The 16,767-nt window shown below is 35.4% G+C and overlaps 1 protein-coding gene across 2 annotated transcripts in view; it reads right to left on the reverse strand.

The window, feature by feature from the left end:
* Positions 1 to 14,542, reverse strand: part of LOC108615542 (uncharacterized) — a 70,962-nt gene extending 56,420 nt beyond the window's left edge. Inside the window, exons 1-2 of one of the 2 annotated variants that reach the window (XM_089471861.1) lie at positions 13,179 to 14,542; positions 9,465 to 11,510 (exon numbers count right to left, since the gene is read on the reverse strand). In XM_089471861.1, the coding sequence (XP_089327987.1) occupies positions 9,465 to 10,601 (1,137 nt within the window). In that variant the 5' untranslated portion in view covers positions 10,602 to 11,510; positions 13,179 to 14,542. The remainder of the gene's footprint in view (positions 1 to 9,464; positions 11,511 to 13,178) is intronic. The other variant, XM_089471862.1, reaches the window with a different exon arrangement.
* Between the last annotated feature and the right edge of the window lie 2,225 nt (positions 14,543 to 16,767).

The raw sequence follows: 16,767 nt of genomic DNA on the forward strand, positions 1-16,767 counted from the left end.
AACGACGACGCGACGATTGCAAGTCGAGAGCTCAGATTAGGCGAAAAAATTTGAAAGGTGCACACACGAATGCATTGCAAGCATTTTGAACAAAGAACTACAGTAACAACAACTACAGCAACAACAACGACAGCAACAACAACAACTCTCTGCCTGTCTGTCTCTCTGTTCGTTTGTCCGTCCGTCTGTTTGTCTTTTGGTTAAAACACAAACATAGACAAACAACATCGTCAGTCAGCTGCAGCCACAGCAACAACAACAACAACAACCATAACAACAACAACAACAACAACAACAACAACATTGCTTGTAGCATGCCTTGCATACATTTGTCGCTATGTGATTAAATTCATAGCTTAAGTGAGCATTCACATCCTTAAGATGCGTCTGTTGCCAAGAGTTGTATAACAATCGATAGCGCCAGTAATCGATAATTTAGATGTTTAATTCGAGTTGATTGCGGATGATTAATAAATCAGGAAATATATATAGATTTTGAAGGCCTTTAACTATTATTTTCTTACTTTAAATTAATCGATAGCATTACAATTCCAAGACAGTTAGATATGGGAGCAGCTCCCTGTGAAAAGTAAGTTAAGGCGTTGATTGAACAAAGAAATATGTTGCCTATATCTAGTATCGATAACAATGAAGCCATCCAACTTAAATACTTTAAGTTAGTCGATAACATTCTCTTGATAAGAATCAATAAAACGCTCTCGATTAGATTTCCTTGCTAAAAAGAAGTTTAGGAGAAGAAGGATTCGATTGCACAGAGAATAATATATAGAACAAAGAAGACAATTTATATCGATAATAAAAATAATAGGTTTCTTTTTTTTTAATATTATATTTTTTTTATAAAATGGTAGTTATTTATAAAGCAGACCTCGTATAACATTACTTTGTCATTTTGTAACTTGAAACTCTCTGACAACATATTAAACTTGAACTACATTTGTGCGAATATATCTACCTATCGCATTACAACTCATTGTGACAGTCACATTTTGATAGATCTGCATAGGCAATAATAATAATTCAAACAATTTTTCAAAAATATTTCCATAATTATATTTACAAATTACATAAGACACAAACTTGTTCTATCAAGCTCTAGCGACTACACTATGCGCGTTCAACTAAAATTTAAAAAAAAAAACACACTCGATAGCTAATCCAAATTTTAGCCAACTTGAGGTCTATTTGAATAATTTTTTCATGCAGACAAAAATTCCACAAAACCAATATACTTTTCTTGACACCTCATGAACAAGACAAAAAGAAGTACGTGCCAAAAAATCTACAGTTATCTTCGAACAAAAAAAAAAACCGAGTGATAAATTAAAGTTGAAGTTAGAAAAGCAACAACAATAAAACAAATTATGATGCAATCTTGCATGGACGATGATAAATTGTTTTTGCATAATATATGTGTGATATGCGAGTCAAGTGTTAAGAAGAAAAAAGAGTTTCAAGTGTTATTTAAATCTATAAATACATACATATACTTTGATTAAGTTGAAGTACAGATGAAAATTATAAATTTAAAAATTAAAATTTTATATGTATGTCAATCAAATATTCTACACAATCTGTAAGCGGTTTCTCTTATCATCGTGAAAGCACAAACATTTCACAATCTCTTTTTGCAGCTTATCATTATCATTATAAGCGTATATTTATTAATTTATATATAAATATTTATATATGATATTTATTTAGACTTTCATTCATTTGCTTTTCTAATCTTTATTTAATTTAAGGCATATACATTGTTGCATAGCTCTCGCCTCATGTCAACTCGGGTCAGTCTTTGTCTCTCTCTTTCTCTTTTGCTCCCACTATCTGCCTCTCCCCTCTCACTCTCTCTTTTGTCTTTTTCTAATGACACTAATTGCGTCTCTTATTGTTTGGGTAATGTAATGTGCCATGTCTCGTCTTACACAAAAGCTTCTAATTAGCGCAATTCGATCAAAGGTCAAATTAGGGTTTTTGTCTTTATGTCGTCTCTGCTTACTGCTGTCACTCTCTCTCTCTCGCTCCGTCTCTCTCTCTCTGCCCTCTCAACAGACTTCAAAGTTTGCCAGCTGACAAGCTTTTAAGCAGAGCTTTCAAATCGAGTTAGTGTATAATGTAAAGAGTGCTGCCTAGTTTTAGGCTAGATTTAAAGATTGCTTTAAGCAATAGCTTATCATATTTTTAGTGCATACTTTTTTGAAGTTCAATATTCCCGTATTCGAAAATTGTATAAGATTGCAATGGAAGTATATTATAAGAAGAATACTTTAAGACAAGCCAAATAGTAAATCGGCGAATAAATGGGCCTAAATTAGCCACTTATCGGTAATCATTATCAACCTATAAATGCAAAGGCCAGTATTATAGGGGACCACAGATTATTAGATATTACGGAATATTAAAAACTAAACTATATTACACAAAGTGCACTCGGACATTGACCTTAAATATATTACATAGATAGCATTATATATCAGTAGGTAGGTAATGCCAGAAAGTTCTACCAAAGAAGTGCATGGAAAGCGTTCATTGATAAAGTAAGTGGGGTGAATTACAAGCAAGTAAATAAGTAAGTCAGTGAGCTAACAGCTATCAGTGAAGTGTAATTAAGTTTTATCGGTTAAGTATATTAGTTTCATGAGTGTCTATATGTAATACGTGTAGAAATTTTACTGTGGAAACTTTTCATTTCATTTTATTTGAAATGTTAAGTATTTACATAAAGGGTTTTTTTTTTAATCTCAATAATTCTTCTTTTCAGATAATTCTTGATCTACATGCTCCCTCTCTTTGTGTCTGTTTCTCTTTTCTTTCTATAGACCCTGCGTTCCCTCTCTCTTTCCTCGTTCCCTTCTGATATTTCTTGTTCTCTTTTCTGCTTCGTCTCTCTCTTTCTTGCTCGCCTCTACCTGTCTCTCTCTTGTCTACCTAAGTACACTCCCAATGATCCTTTCTCTCTTCGTTATTACCCCTTCACTTTCCTTTTTCTGTTGGTGTCTTGTCGTTCCTTTTTCTCTTGCCTTTCTCCTTCTGCCTCCTCTTCCCCCATAGTTCTTATCTGGCAAATCACCTGTCCAATAATATACTCTTGCTACTCTTATTTTTGACACCTCTCTGTAGACAATGAGCTGGCATTTAGCAAATCTTTTGAATAAGAAACGATTGTAAATATTTCCATTAAATGAACAACAAATCATAAACAATGCACATTTTAGCCCATGTGGCACTTTCTAAGCCACGAACTCACTTTTGCACACATTTAAAGCAGGTAAATATTATTTTGATTAAATATTTTGTCTTGGTACTTTTTTTTTATTTTTGTTTTTTTGCATGACTTCTACTTGTGATAAGGCAAAAAGAACTTTCGAAACGTGATAACAAGTTATCATAAGCATTACCATTATCATAATTATTATTATTATTATCATCATTATCACTATCATTATTATTATGCTCATTATCTGCATTTCTTCACTCCACTTGTGCTGCTGCTGCTGCTGTCTTGGCACTTCTTGATGTCCATTTATTGGCCAAGTCAGCAACAAATTTAACGACGCAAATTATTATATAAAAATAAGACAAGAAAGCAGCAAGTGAGAGTGCATTGAATGGGGGAGTGTACATGACTGGCAGATACTCTGGATCGGCAGCTGTGATTCGAAGCTATAAAATTAAGTTGAGCTTAGAGTGACAAAAGCTTTTGCCTCATAAAACCGTTAATACCACATTTCAACTGCATCTAATGGGCATAATAATAATAATATTAATGATTATATGCGCATGCTGTTAACTTTTGTTTTGTTTTGGCCTTTTTGCGAAAGCAATTACTTGAGTAAGCGGGGGCAACACAGCTCAAAATTCACACACAGCTGCGGCTGACGCAAAAAAAAAAATAGAAAATAAAAAAATTAATGTGAAACAATTAACGCTGTAGCCAAGATCCGCTCGACTTTTGAAATACCTACACCAGGGCCAACCAAATTAGCTGTAAGACAAATATGCTAGCCTCTTAGCCACGTTGCAAACCAATTTCAACTGTTAACCGAGTCTAAAACCAATAGCATGACTCAAGAATGAACTAAGTCTGACTTATCGATAGGCCAGCCTATGCACACATATACTCCATATGCATTTCAATAGCTGCAGCACGTGTAAATAAATAATTTTGCAAACAATCTGCACAAGAAAAAGTAAACAGGAATGCCGTAAACAGCAAAAAAAAAAAAAAAAACAAAAAACAGAGGCAAGTACGTCATAAATATTCTGATATTTGCTCAAGAGCTATAATATATTTAGAAACACATTGATTATATAAAAGTATGGGAATTCCAAGGAGTTGTGATAAGCGTAAGTGATAGACTGAAAGATACCATAGTAAAAAGAAAAAAACCCAAAAATATGTATAATCAAAGATCTTTAGATATATTTGTTGGGAATATACATACAAAATTTATAGAGAGCCTAAATCAAAAGATAAAATTGTAAATACAGTCGAGTCTTAAAATCGATAAAAATTCTATTCCTTTGATAAAAATTCGTTCTCGATAATTTAAATTTCTGTGTTAATCGAAACATTTGAATTATCGGTACTCGACTGTATATAAAATATTTATATGAATATTAAACAAAATAAGTACATATAAAATTCCAAAATGTTCCAGGAAAATAATTCACTGAAGAATTCAAAAATGAGCTTTTAGGCACGTCGTTGCCCAAGTTCATATTGCTATAATAAATAAAATATATAATGTGTAAATATATATATTTGGTACATTATAATTAAGAAATCCCCAAGTGTTTTTCAGGTCCTACATCGCAGCTGTTTTTTGTTTAAATTTAATTAGTGAAATATTAGAGAGCTGCGCCTTGTTTGCGCCAAACGAATCATAACTGACTTCATTCAGGCTTCAGCGAGAACTTCCATTAAAACAAATCAATTTTATATATTATATATTGATGAGATATTTGTATACATATACATACTTATAGTACATATGCATGTATATGTTTGTTAGTACATCTGTGTATATATGCATATACTATTATCGATTAAAGTCGTTTGCTGCTTGACGTAAGCAAGAATGAAACAAAAGTTTCAATATTTGTAAGAGCCTACCTAATGTTTGTAGGTTTTTTTTGTTCTTTTTATTCACTTTAATAATTTTTTTTTTTTTATTTTATTCCCTTTTAATTTTAAATATATTTATTTTGTTGCTGATAACAAATACAGCGCGAATATTGAAAGTTATTTGAAAAATTCCCCATTATATACACACATATGTATGTATATACATATATGTATATCTGTCTATATACATATATTGTTTAGTTTTAGTATATATGTATATAGAGGGCTAGAGAGAAGAGAGAGAGCAAAGTGTTTTTGTTTTGATGGCAACAGGTCTGTTTCCAGTTTATCTTATCTTTCACGCCAGTTCATTTCCGCTGGCCAGTTGATCAGCATTTGCCACGTGTTGTACAGCACGAACCCCACTGTGCGCGCAAAGCTCTGCTCACGTGAGAGAGCAGAAGAGAGTATTCAAAGCGACAGAGAGAGAATGAGAGAGCTGGCTAGCTTAAATGTTTCACATCAAGATGAAATTAGAAAATCTATTTATAATAAACTGTTAGACTAGCAACTATGCAAAACTTGAGCCTCAACTGGGTCCATCATGCTAGAGCCTATCCTATACATATTCTTACATCCCCCACCATAGGCAATAAGTTCTTATGTAACTTCACTTGCAGCTTTACAATTTTAATTCAATTTGCACGGCAAGTGTATGCAAATAAATCGCAAAGATCATTTTCTAGGAACTCAATTTTGTATAATTTATGAATGATAAACAGAAGTTATGAAAAGAATAAATATAAAAATAATAATATAAACTACAGGAAACTGATTGATTGGCTCTAGTTTATATAAATTATGCGAGGAAGACTTAAGAGCAAAAAAAGAGCTAGATGTTGAAAAATCAGTTGCTTTTTTTCGAAATTATAAAATTTATCAACTTAATCTAAACAGAAATGTTTACTAATTTACATGCTGTAAGCTACAATCTAGGATAATTATATATTATATTAATAATATAAAATTACAGATATATAAGTATTCAGATGTATAAGCAAAAATGAGTACAAATAAATTGAAATAAATATCTAGCATTCTAAAATTGCTCAATCATGCTTTAAAATGATAATTCTGTATATTAAACAGATTAACTATGCACGGATTTATAATTCAAATATCAAGTTCGCATCCAAGTCAAGTTAGCAGATCGCTGCGATCATTGATAATCAGACAGACAGACAGACAAGACTGTATCAGCTCAGCCCTTATCAACTATATTTATACAAAAGTACTTCTGTCTATTGCACAAACACTCTCTCTCTCTAACTCTCTCTCTCTTGACACATTTGCAATTGGTTCAGCTTACTACAAAAAAAAAATGGTAATAATAATAATAATAATAGTTGGAGTATTTGCTTCACAATGTGTGTTAAGATTGTTTGGATAGAATTTATATGGTGAAGGTTAGCTTTTATTTAGCTTTCAGGTGCCTGCGACAGTTGTTTAAACTATGTTGCTTAATTCGTGACTATTGACATGGCGCTGTCAATTGTTTAAATAAAAGCAAAAAGACCAAAATTTATTTGCATTTTGGTAAATTTTTGGTGTATGTGTGTGGGGGGTATGTATGTGTTTTTATTTTTTCAGTGTTTTCTACTCTCGATCTTCATTTGAAACAAATGTATCCCAAGTGGTAAAACAAGTTTCCCTTTTCGCATACATTTAGAACTAGTTTTCGGTATGTCTTTAAAGGTAATCAAACAAACTAAGCAACAACAACTAAAGCTGACGCACATGCTAATCAATCGAGAAGACGAAGAAAAAGAAGTAGCAGAAGTAGAAGTAGCTAAAGATCATATACTATATAAAATATATTGGGCGATGCTATTTTTTCACATATGCAGATGTAGAAGAAGCGCGACAAAATTAACATAAATCAAATATATTATTGAGCTTTTATTATTTTTAATTTCTTATTTTATTTAAATATATATCTATTTGTATTTCGATATCTATTTTGTTTTCTCATCGCTGCTGCAGACACATGTCTGTTGTTTCGATTTCTTAAATATATTCCAAGGCTTTGCAATTTCCGCATTAAAGAAAATATCTATCAATCCAATAAAGCTGCTCTGTCAAAATCGACACACAAAATGTTAGATCAAATACCAAAACAAAACAAAGCGAGACAAGACGTGCTTGGGCGAAGTTTAGATAAACTTGGGAATAATGTGGGAATAATATATAAGAATATGCAGTTAGAAGTAGAGATAAGACTACGAAAAGAAATTTATGTCGGCTATGTGAATTGAACTGAACTCGTATATAGAAAGGTCTTAAAAGTTGGTAAGTTCTAAAGAGAGAGTTCATAAATTCTATATACTGAACTGAAAAGATCTGAATGAACTTTAAATTTATAGAAGTTTAATAGTACAAATATAGCAATAATATATCTCTTAGATTTGCCTGTCAGACTTTGATAAGAGGCTCAAAAGCTTCAATATTTCTATATATAGTTAAAGAGCTCCAATGATTAATGATCGTAATATATTGAAGTTTAGTCGAAGTTCAGATTGCATTTCGTCAATAAATGAAATCTAACTATGATGGCTGTCAAAAGTAGTGGTTAGACATTGATAAGAAATTAAGTTCATTTAAGTGAAGTTTTGTTATATGACAGCTATATAATCTATATAATGGTTAGCAGTCTGATATGATATTACTGTAGACAAAAGGCGACATCCATGCAAAATATCTAATATATAGCTACAGTCAGAGCTGACTTCACATAGATTATGATCAATAGCGGTAGTTTTAATGCTGATGCACTACATATTATCAGTATTGATATATATATATATATATGTGTATACTATATATTTGTAATACTGCAATTACTTCTTGATAGCTTAAAACAATATTTGAATGCAAATGTGTTAAACATGTCGTATACGTAATTTACTGAATACACAACACCCACCAAGTGGGTTCGTCTTTAGCCCAGTGCAAATTTATATGTACGACACAAAATGTGCATTGATAAGGAATGCGTTAACCAACTTAAGCAAACCCGTGCAAATAAACAAGCTTTGTAATATATAAATTCCAAGTAAATTGCAAAAACAAAAAACAAACTTAATACTAGAAACAACTTTAATTGGCTAAGCTTTGTGTGCTATACGTAGCTAATATAAAGGTAATTTCATTTGATTCAGTGATGCATATTGAGATGACTAATCAAAGAGAGCCGCTCTCTTCTGCACTCTCTCTCTCTCTCTCGCTCTCACCCATTCTCCTACTCCCCCTCTTTCTCTCTGTCTCTCTCTCTCTTTCAGCACTTTTTGTTTGTCTTATCATCCAATTGCCTTTCCGCCATTAATTAGAACTGCTTCCTTAGGTAGCGCTGATTAGAAACGAACTTCTCGAGTCTTTATGTGGCAACAACAACAACAACAACAACGATATAAGTGGAAAGTTACTAAAGATTACGCAGTCTTTATTGTTATAGTTATGCATCACGTTTTTAATATAAAGCTGTGTCAATGCAAAATCTTAATCGTCACAGATCAGTTATGCCATATCATTTTATGGATCTGCGTATGTATAACAGCTGAGGCGTAAAGATAACAAGAGCAAAAACACACCAATGTTTCATGGAGAGAGTTACAAACTTCATTTTTTTGGTATCTAATCTATAAATAGAAATTATGGCATGCCTAGAAGCTTTTCTTAAATTGAAATTTATCAATTTTTACTTAGAGAAATTGCTAGAGTTATAAGTGGAATAGGATTGTTTATTGATTGCGGACAGAATTTATCAACTTGAAGTATAACAGCTTAAGTATAACAGTTTATAATAGCACTTTATAACAGTTCTTATGAATACGAATGAGCTCTATGAACTAAAAAATTCATCAAGCCCTATATATAACATTTTTTTGAAATATATCTAATTGCATACTCTATCAGTTTATAACAGTTCAATACAGTTTATAACAGTTTAAAACATTTTATAGCACCATAGCAATAGTTTATTATTCTAAATGTGAAATGTTTATAATGAGAAAACTGGATGATCTAATAGATTTATAGTCAGAATTTGTTATATATAACACTTTATATAATGCTTCGCAAGTTAAGAACCACTTAAACTTTCTCAATCCCAAATAAATGCCTTAATTATAAATTGCTTTAAAATGTGATCAGCCAAACAAGTTTATGGCCAATAAATATTAAGAATGTGATTCAAAACAAGTTTCAAGAGTTCTAATCTCAATTAGTAAGTTAATTTATATAAAATATACGTTTGTATATTATATAGATGTATATGATATATATACATATATTATATTTATAGCTCGTTGCGACTCACCTGCATTATGGGATAGGCGATGCGTGCTTTGCCGAAACGTTCTATGATGGTCAATTTGCTGGCACTGGCTATAACACCTGCGATGTTCGATGAGGAGAGAACGGGACGCAACGGCTGGACAATAGGCACAAAATCTCGATTACGTTCCGCAAATGTGCGATCAAATGAATTACGTCGATCGCTTTGCGAACGTCTATAGGGCACATTGTTGCTGCTGCTGCTGCTGTTGCTGTTGCTATTGCTGTTGTTGCCAGCTGCTGCTTTTGTTGCATATTGAGAGACGCCCATATATGATTTGGATTTACGATATTGTTTGCCTGTATAAACGATTGCCGTCTCCAGCTGCAGCGACTGCAGCGGCTGTGGCTGCTGTGGCTCCTGCTGCTGTTGCAGCTCGCTGCTGCTGCTGTTGCTGCTGCTGGCGCTGCAGATGCTGCTGTAGCTGCTGCTGCTGCTGCTGCTGCTGCTGGCCTCCGAGCTGGCGCTGCTGGTGGAGGCGGATGAGGGCAGCAGGCCAGGCAGCATAGCTGGCTTCGAGCATTTGGCACAGGGCACGGTCAAGGCCGATGTTAACAAATCATTGGAGCTAACTTTGGTAACAAGTGCTGCTGTTGTTGTTGCAGCTGTGGCTGTCGCTTTTGCTGTTGCAGCAGTTGTTATTGATGTGTTGCTACATTTATTGCTGCTGCTGTAGCTGTGGCTATTGCTGTTTAGCTGCAATTGTTGCTGGCTGCCGCTACTACGCGATAGTGGCTGAAAGAATAGCTGCTGTCGCTGCCGACGTGACTTTTTGCTGCTGCGCTGTTGTTGTTGCTGCTGCTGCTGATGTTGCTGCTGTTGTTGTTGGTGGTGCTGTTGTTGCTGCTGCTGTGCTTTGTTGTTGCCCGCCTTGGCACGCGTTGCTTGGTTGTTACATTTGTTATTTGCATTTTTAGTCTTTTCGCTGGCTTTCAGTTGATTGCCGCCGTTGCCGTTGCCATTGCCATTGCTATCGTTGTTGTTGTCTTTGCTGTTGTTGTTGTTGTTATTTGGTTTGTTAATTTGTAGCACCTGTTGCTGTTGCGACCTCTCCTGTTGCTGTGTCGCTTGTTTGTCCTTTTCCGCCTTCGCCTGTTTCCCTTGGGCTTTGTTTACCATTTTCACAACGGTAACGTTGTCGTTGCACTTAAAACTTGTCCAGCCGTTTTTATGAATTTGTATTTTATTTTGATTTTCCACTTGTATTAATAATTTTTTTTTTTTAATTTTCTTGTATTTTTGTGTTTATATATTTTTTTTTGCTTTTTTATTGGCTTTGCGCTGCTACTAAATGTGCCTCTGTGCTTGTTCTATGCGCAATTGGCTTTGGTTGCTGCTTCGCTTGACGAGCTGTTGAATTACTGTTGCTTTTGCTTCGGCGCTCTCTTAAGCTTAAGCTCGCTCTTTTACGCTCGCTCGCGCTCGCACTCTCACTGTGGTTGCTTTTTCTGTTACTCAAGCACTTGGGCACGCACACATACGCGCATGCACACACACAAATATAAACGCACGCACGCACTCACACTGTTCGAACACTTTGCACTCTCTCACGGGCTTGCTCGGTTTGTTGTTGTTGTTCTTTGTTTTTGTTTCTAACTTGCCAAAGCTTTCTGTTTTAGTTATTGCCACGTTTTGTTGTTGCTGCAATTGTGCGTTTGATTTTTTCCTTTTCTATTTTTATTTGTTTTTTTTTTCTTTCGCCGATTTGTTTTTGTTTTTATTTGATTTTTACTCTTGATGGGTTTTTGCCGCTCGGCGTTGTGCTCGACGCCGCGATTTTTTATTAAATGAGCTTTTGTTGTACCTTTGCAATATTTATAATCACAAAATTCATTAAATTGCGTCTGGTTGTTGTTGTTTCAGTTGTTGTTTGGTGGTCGCTCTTGCTGTATTTGTTGTTGTTGTTGTTATTGTAGCTTGATGTTTTTTTTTTTCTTTCACTGGCTCTGACGGACGATGTATTTCGTGAATGCGCCTTTTTTTTTCTCTCACTGCGTCCTCTGTTCTAAATGTTTGCCCTATTTATTGCTGCCAAGAGTGAAAAAGAGGGAATAATACAAAAAATTATTATAAGTATTATAAATAAAAATTAACTATTGTCTACTATTATTTATATATGTATGTATATTTTAGCATATTCTCCTAGTAACCTTGTTGCCGCTGTTTATCGCATTTTTTTTTGCATTTGACTTAAGTTTTCTTGTGTGTGTGCGTGTGGTTGTTGTTGTTGGAAAGAAGTTAAGCAAAGTGCGCGGCATGTTTACGCTTATTTTTGTTGTTTTGTTTTCGATTGTTTTGCTGCTGTCATTTCCAATTCCAACGCGCAATTTCTATTACTTTCGACAAGAATAACAACAACAACAACAAAATCATTGGCTTGCCATTTTTGGCGTTCTTTTACTCTCTCCCCTCGCTCACTCTCACTCTCTCTTACTCACGCTCTCTTCCTCTCTCGCTTAGTCTGTGCCTCTGCCGCTCTGTGGCCCAAAAGATGATGTAAGTTTTTTTTTCAGATACATATTGATATGTATTTATGTATGTAGGTAGGCTGGCGCATATGTATATATCGCAATGTTTTTGCATTCCCAAACGATTTTAAGCGTATGCATGTGTACATGTATGTGGGTGTGCTATTTACAATTGCTTTTATTATAGGCTATGGGTAAAAAGCTTAATGAGTTTGCCATCTAAGAATTGGGGATTTTTATGCCATAAAGTGCAAGATTGTTAGCTGGGAATCCCAAGATAGAGATAAGCGGATATACGGATGGTATACCTAAGGCCCTATTTACACTAATTAGTGGTATAATTACTAAAAGAATTTCTAGGTATATCAAATATTCTATATATCAATTCACACTATTATCCACGTGACTCAACGTTGACAAATAATGAACTGAAAAAAATGAATGGAAAAGTGGAATATAGTTGGGACTATAAAGGCAAATTAGTCATAATAATATGCATATATGTACATACATATGTAATATATAACTCAGTTGGGCAAAACTTTACCTCATAGAAGACTGTTGGAATATTTGAAATATTTTTCTAATCTCCTTGGTTGGATAACTGGAACTTTAAATAGCTCTTCATGCTGACACTTATGGGTTAGCATATGATTCGCATTTGGCGATTTGTTAATGGCTGACAAAAGCTAAACAGCTTCAGGGATTGTCCAAGAAATCTCCTCAATCAGAACGGAATTTAAAAATTTTTTGATTACATGCTGTTTAAAGTTACTGAAATGAATATTTTGTCATCGATTTGAAATTGTAAGACAATTTATGCTTTGCATTTCTGGCCTGCTTTGTATATGAAATATCTATTTCATAAATAGCTAAGATTTTAATGCCAGAGTAAATAGGAAAGCCTTTAAACTTGCGTCAGGGCCAAGTTCCCAAAAACGGAATGAAGGTGAATTTTGTTTCAGCCCAAGCCGGAAATGACAGAAATGAAAGAGAAAGAGATATCCGTGTTCTAACAGAAAAAGAGAGAGAGAGAGAGAGCGCGAGACTGAGCGACGAAGAGAGAGAGAGAGATGGAGTGTGCAAATGTGTGTGCGTTTGTTGGGGTGGGCGCTTTTTTTTTTGGCAACCCGAGACCCGGCAGCGTCATCTGCAGCGCGATCTACGTGATCGCATAGCTAGTTACGATATTTTGATAAAGTCCGATGGTTTCTTTTGTAATATTTACCTGCTGGATTGAGCGATAAGTCGTGCTTTAATAATTCTTATCCGAATTCTCAAGGTGCAGATCGCGATGTGTGCTGCGAGACACGTAGACGAATGCTCGTGATAGAGAGAGAGAGCGATAGGGAGGCAGAGAAATCACTTTTGCACTACGGCCGAAACTAAACAAGGACAACGCACACCGAATGTTCGCGAAATGACGCTAGATGGCGTTTACAACGTAACGATCGAGTCGTTAGATCGCGCTTTTTTATTTGCCGTTTACTTTTTCTTCGTCGTGCAAAGAGAGTCGCGCGAATGCTGTTGGTTGACCGTTACAGTTGGAGTGACGTTGTTGGTTACGGTTACACGATTACAGTCTCTGTTCGTTTTGGCTCACGTGTATATGTAACACTAATGCGAATGTATGTATATTTGATTTGTATTGTATATATAGAGCAGACGCGCACACACACACAGTCAGTTATTCTATTTGTTGAATTTGAATAGAGAGCACAGCACAGCCACTGTATTAAAATAAATCAGCAAGCAAAAAGAATCAACGTATATCGACACACAGATCGGAAAGCGTGAGAGCGACAGCGACAGCGAGTATGAGAGACAGAGATGTGGAATATTTGTATGTCGTAGAGAGATGCAGATGGATGTTGAGGGATAAAGAGAGTGGAAGCAATGCAGCGACGGCCCGGTGTAAAGGTACGGATCAATTCTGCTGGCCCAAAAACGGTGTTCGATGGTTTAATTTGTATTTTGTTTGTTATATTACGTGAACCGTGCGCAAGCCAACAACCGACAAGATGACTGCACTTGCTTTTTACAGTACTACACTAATATCGACTGACAAATAAAACCCTAATTGCTTATATTCGTTTTTGGCTTTTCCTTTACCCAACACATAACAACACAAACACACACACACACACACATACACAGATAGGCAAACGCTCAGAAGGAAGACAACACAGAAAAGCGTGTGGTCAGAGCACGTTGCTCAGAAAGTTTCGAGAATGTTGTGGGCGGCAACAGCGCGTTGGCAACTAGTAGTTGGGTTTGAAATGTTAACAGCTCGATTAATATATATTCGGGAGAGAGAGAGAGAGGAGCACTCACACAAGTTTTTCTTTTTGCGGCTTTCGGTTAAATCTCTCGAATCTCCCACTTTTAATTTGCACTATATTGAGCGGGAACTGTTGTTTGTATACCGTTGTTGCTGCTGTTGTTGTTGTTGTTAATGTGTGGTGTTTGTGGTGGTCACAGCACTGATCGTCGTCGTTTGATCCAATTTTCTGCACAATTTCCGTTACCTGCTAGTGGTCTCTACTTGAGTGTCGAACATGTGACGAGCAACTGATGGCCATTGCTTAAGCAAAACCGTATGTTTGTACAAATCGCGGCAGCTACGCGTCGTCGCCAACGACAGTGCACTGTGGGCCAAAGGCAAATGCCATTGGTCAAACAAGCTGTGAATATCTCTGGTCTTGTGTGGTGCACGTTTCAGTTATGTCATTAATAATATTCTAAGTAGAAAGTTACATAAAAATAATGTATTTACAAATATATATATTCGTCAATCGAAAAAAGTGAAAAAAATCAAAATTCAATTTGATGTTAATTCGATTGCTCGATAAGATAATAACGCTACTCAAACCACTGTGCGACGCCGACAATTCTAGAGAGTCAAGAATCGAAATAAAAGCAAAAAAAAAAAAAACGAAATATAAAATGTAAGCAGCGAAAAAGTTCACAAATAAATAAGTCGCCGCCGGCATATAGCAACAATAACCGTGTGGATGTGTGTGTGTGGCGAGCACATTTATATAAGAATGTATGTATGTATATATACGCTTATATTTAAATATATATGTTTGTGTATACGATTAAACATTCACATTTAAATAACAACAATTAGTCGAGTCTTCTTGCGAGAGAGTGTGTGTGCTGCTCTCACTGACACTCTCAGCACTCTCTGCTCGTGCCTCAGCCGCTGTTGGCAGCACTGGGTCAATCGTCGATTGTCGCGCCCATTGCTTTGGTGTGTTTTCACTTTTAAGCCTAGTTTTTCGCTAAGCAACATGTTGTTGGCGCTCGCTGCTGGCAACTCCCTGCGTACATTGTATGTGAGCGAAGAGTGAAAGAGAGAGAGAGAGAGAGAGAGAGTGAGCTTTCGACTTGAAGATCAACCAACGCATTTTGTGCAATGTGAAATGTTGTTGTTATCATTGTTGGCGAGTCATAACGAAACACCGGCCGGCGTCGACATTGAAATAAGAGCGAAGTAGAGTGGGAGAGCGACCGAGCGCGCGTGAAGAGAAAGCGTCGGCCTTGCGTGTCAGTGCTGCCATTTTTAATTACAGTGCTGGCACTCACACATACATATACATTGATTTTGTTTCTATCTATTTAATTAGAAAATAAGTGAGGTTAATCATAACAAAATTCGTTTTTCTTTCATTGATATCCGGCATAAACATTCGATGTTACACGTGATATGCGAGAAAAGCATAGAATATGCAAATACAACTATGCACGTACATACATATGTACATATGTATAAATTGATGTGCTTATGTATGAATGTATGTCGCGCATGCAATTGTACACTACCGTGGCATATTTTTGGCTTTGCACAATGCCATCGACTTTTTAAACGCAGCAAAAATAAACAAAAATAAATAAAAACCAAATATATGCACATACAATGTTTAGATTGCCAAAGGCGATGTGTAGTATTTTAACCACACACATATATTTATGTACATACATAGATACATGTATGTATATTTATTTTTATACGAGACACATTTATTGTGTTCAAATTGTACATAAAACTATTTAAATATAGTAAGGAAATATGTTTTTTGTATAAACAAAAATGAAAAGAATCCAAAATAAATGACCTACAATTTCAATTGGAATTTTATCCGAAATCTTTACTCCATACATAGAAAACGCGGCTTAATATCATAGTTAGTATAAGACATAGGTAATATGTACAAGAAAGACAGATTATTACTGTCCTTTTCTTTCACACTTCAGTTATTTTTCATTTAATACATGTAAACGAAGAAATATTAGGCTTAAATAACTGTATGTATTAGTCGCTCTTATTACTTTGCTCACACATACAACACATGGATGCTCTCTTTTGCCTGCAGGCTGGCACCTTGCACCAATGTTGTCAATGTAGCCTATTTCAGGCTAGATCTAGCCTGTGTGAGAGTGGTCTCCCTGGCTGTCTCCCTCTCTATCTTATAATCTGGCTCCGTCTGTCTCTATATTATAAGCAGGCTACAAAGAAGAACTACAGAAGATCATTCAAGTTGTCTATATGTATGCAGTAGTATTAGTTTTTGCCTGTATTTAAGTAAAACGAAGTAAGAATGCTTGCAACGGCAGAGACTATTTCCATTGGTCAATTCAAGTTCGACTGCAACGACCTCTACCTGGCACCGGGCTCAAAATTTGAGTGGGACTTGGGCTTTGAGTGAAAGTCGTCCTATATAAAGGGCAGTAGCTGCAGCATTTCTTCAGTCGCCCAGGCCTGGTGGGGGCTGTGCAGTCAAGTGAAGTGAAGTGTGTGATAGTTCTGCTAT

The sequence above is a fragment of the Drosophila arizonae genome, chromosome 5 (assembly GCF_054131065.1).
Source record: "Drosophila arizonae isolate 15081-1271.41 chromosome 5, UAZ_ARI_1.0, whole genome shotgun sequence".
In the NCBI taxonomy this organism is placed as follows: Eukaryota; Metazoa; Arthropoda; class Insecta; order Diptera; family Drosophilidae; genus Drosophila; species Drosophila arizonae.